The following is a 3363-nucleotide window of genomic DNA, read 5'->3' as shown; positions in this document are numbered from 1 at the left end:
GTCTGTAGGGAGTTATTTATGCAAATTGTGCTCGGCCCAAAGGAAGACACAGTTTGGCCAAATCAACAACGTGCCTATGATGATAAATGTGTGACAATTATAAAGACTTTTCATGTGAACAATAGTCGGTCCAAAGAAAGGCTATTGTTTGACAGAGCTGATTGTCAGTATTTGATCATTGCACTGAGAGTACCACTTATAATTAATTTCTCTATCCAAATACTAGGAATAAATGTTGTACTAGGTATCTTGAGATGGGTCCCCAATTTGGATTTTTTTTAGAACATGTCTTGTTTTTCTTTATATGACATGCTAGTTAACGTAAGTATGATTGTTTATTTTGTTCTATATACAGTTTTTGTTGCTACTGCTACAAATGTTATTGCTCAAATAAACAGCATTCCAATGCTGAGCGGGACGAACTTTAAGGCATAGAAAGATACCGTGGAAATTGTCCTCGGTTGTATGGATTTAGATCTTGCACTTCGGGCAGAGCAACCCACTTCTACTCCGAAAAACCTCAATGAGGTTAAAATTGAGAAGTGGGAGCGCTCTAACCGAATTTGCTTGATGATCATGAAACACTCTATTTCAGAGGCGTTTCAGAGCTCTTTGACTGAGAGTGTTACGGTCCCGGATCTGCCATGTGAGGAAGACGATGACGATGAATAGGAATGGGATGATTGAGCTTTGAAGGAAGCTCGACTTGGATCTCAAAGGGAGAATTCGACCTGTTACTCTAAGCTTACTCTAAATTAACTTCAATACTCAATGCTTGTGTTTCTTATTACTCTTATCCCTTAAATAGGGTTCACCCGGTTAGGGTTTACAATAAAATATTCTAAAAATACCGCTATAAATAAAATATTAAAAAATACCCCTATAACCTAAAACTGAAATAAAATAAATTAAATTAAAGAAAACAACTAAAATAATAATTTTATTGCATGTATAACATTTAATTTTATTACGTGCATAACATTACACCCCCCATGGAAGACGAGCTTGTCTCAAACTCGGAAGCAGCATCTTCGCAAGTGTCAACCGCGATATCGGAGATCTTCAAGCCAGCGAAAGATTTTGCTTTTTTTTTTTTCGAGTGGACCTGGTCCGAATTGGCCTGGATTGACTCAGTTCTAGAAGCCCGATCCCGCGCGTGACTCAGCTTCCTGCACAGATCAAATTTTCCTAACTTGGGCGGAAATTTCGCCGACGAATCTTCTGGGAAAATCGGAAATCTTCCTCATCCTCATGCTGATCCTGAACAGAGTGGTCGTCGGATATTGTAGGAACCTCGACCCCTTCCCTCACAACACCGACTAAGGCGGGCGATGGTCGTATGCCGTCCTCACGGCACTACACAGTGCGGAAATTTTGCTGACGAAGTCTCCTGCTGCTCTGACGGTGAACAACTGCCCTTGGAGGCTTCGCCGCTTGCAAATTTGCAGAGACAGAGTACTTGAGAAAATATTTCCTGGTCGGAATGGCTGGAAAATTTTCCCTCTCCCGTTCGGAATGGAGTGTGGTTTTCCGTGAGCAGGGGAGGTTTGATTTCAGGATTTCAGAAATCTCTTCCCAAAGGGCGAGCTTTCGGACTTGAGGGGGGACCTGGAAACGGTCTTCCGTGGGTATCGCCGAAAGGAATTTTGTGATATCCATCAGATTTGGGACATGTTGAGTCCCCAATTTTGGAGGTTACCGTTGCGGAATCGACGTCGGTGGTCGGCGCTGATGGAGGTGAGGGTGGATGGTGGTACTGAGGCATTTGAGGTGAATTTGGATTTGAGGTTTCCCCCAAATCCTCGGCAAGAGTCTCGACCGGTAGACGGAACGAAGTCGAAGCCTCGGCGTTACCCTTTTTCCCGTCGGAGACAGTTTTTCCTCGGGATGCCTCTCTATACCTCTTCATTCGCCATAATTTCACTCCGTTGGAGATACCTTCTCCAAGGAATGCCTCTCTGTACTCCGTTGTCAGCCAATATTGCACCCAGCCAGCACGCTACACCTGTATACTTTCCGGCGTGTCACCATCTTCAACCATTTCATGGACTTGTCTGTGCATCGCCAAATTTGGGTCTTCTATGGGCATCGTGTTCCTGCTCTGATACCAGTTGTTACGGTCCCAGATCTACCACGTGAGGAAGACGAAGACGATGACGATGAATAGGAATGGGATGATTGAGCTTGAAGGAAGCTCGACCTGGATCTCAAAGGGAGAATCTGACCTGTTTACTCTAAGTGTACTCTAAATTAACTTCAATACTCAATACTTGTGTTTCTCATTACTCTTACCCCTTAAATAGGGTTCACCCGGTTAGGGTTTACAATAAAATATTCTAAAAATACCCATTTAAATAAAATATTAAAAAAATACCCCTGTAACCTAAAACTTAAATAAAATAAAGTAAATTAAAGAAAACAACTAAAATAATAATGTTATTACGTGCATAACAGAGAGCAAGAGCGCCAAGAAGTCCTCGGTTGTATGGATTTGGATCTTGTACTTCGGGCAGAGCGACCCACTTCTACTTTGAAAAACCTCAATGAGGTTAAAATTGAGAAGTGGGAGAGCTCTAACCGAATGTGCTTGATGATCATGAAATGCTCTATTTCCGAAGCGTTTCGGGGCTCTATGACTGAGAGCAAGAGCGCCAAGAAGTTCCTAGAGGAAATTGAACAATATTTTGCCAAGAACGAAAAATCGAAGGCGAGTAGCCTTTTGGCTAAAATCGTTTTGATGAAGTATAAGGGCAAAGGGAACATAAGGGAGTACCTCATAGAGATGTCTCATCTCGCATTAAAACTCAAGTCATTTAAGATGGAGCTGTCTGAGGACTTGCTCGTGCACTTGGTTTTGATATCTCTTCCTGCACACTTTGGGCATTTCAAAGTGAGTTATAACACTCAGAAGGACAAATGGTCCCTAAATGAGCTTATATCTCATTGTGTGCAAGAGGAAGAGAGGCATTAGCAGGATAAGACTGAAAGTGCTCACTTGACCTCAACCTCTCAAAACAAGAAGAAGAAGAGAGGTAAGGATGTTGCGGAAGGTTCTTCTTGGAAAGAAAATAAAGGCTATCAAATCCGACTATGGTGGTGAATACTTCAAAAGGTATGATGGATCAGGAGAACAGTGTCTAGGACCCTTCACGGTTTTCCTCAAAGAGTGTGGAATTGTTCCGCAATACACCATGTCGGGCAAACCCAAAAAGAATGGTGTTGCAGAGCAACGAAACCGAACTATTAAGGATATGGTAAGGAGTATGATCAGTCATTGCTCTTTACCAGAGTCACTTTGGGGAGAAGCTTTAAAGACCGTAGTGTACATCCTTAACAAGGTACCGAACAAAACAGTTGCCAAAA

At 42.4% G+C, this 3363-nt stretch overlaps 1 protein-coding gene across 1 annotated transcript; it reads left to right on the top strand.

Annotated features, from left to right (window-relative positions):
* Positions 1 to 2485: 2485 nt before the first annotated feature.
* LOC137943683 (uncharacterized) lies at positions 2486 to 2971 on the top strand. The gene has a single exon (XM_068789125.1). It carries the CDS (start codon positions 2486 to 2488, stop codon positions 2969 to 2971), a length of 486 nt encoding a protein of 161 aa, XP_068645226.1.
* The last annotated feature ends 392 nt before the right edge of the window (positions 2972 to 3363 follow it).

This window comes from Aristolochia californica, unplaced genomic scaffold (assembly GCF_029961685.1).
Source record: "Aristolochia californica isolate CCGP_79_NKW_82.1479 unplaced genomic scaffold, dmAriCali1.0.hap1 SCAF_11, whole genome shotgun sequence".
Classification (NCBI taxonomy): Eukaryota; Viridiplantae; Streptophyta; class Magnoliopsida; order Piperales; family Aristolochiaceae; genus Aristolochia; species Aristolochia californica.
This window is presented reverse-complemented; position numbering and strand designations above follow the sequence as displayed.

Coding starts and splice junctions, on each gene's coding strand:
- LOC137943683 (XM_068789125.1), top strand. CDS start 2,486: ATGGATTTGGATCTTGTACTTCGGGCAGAGCGACCCACTTCTACTTTG.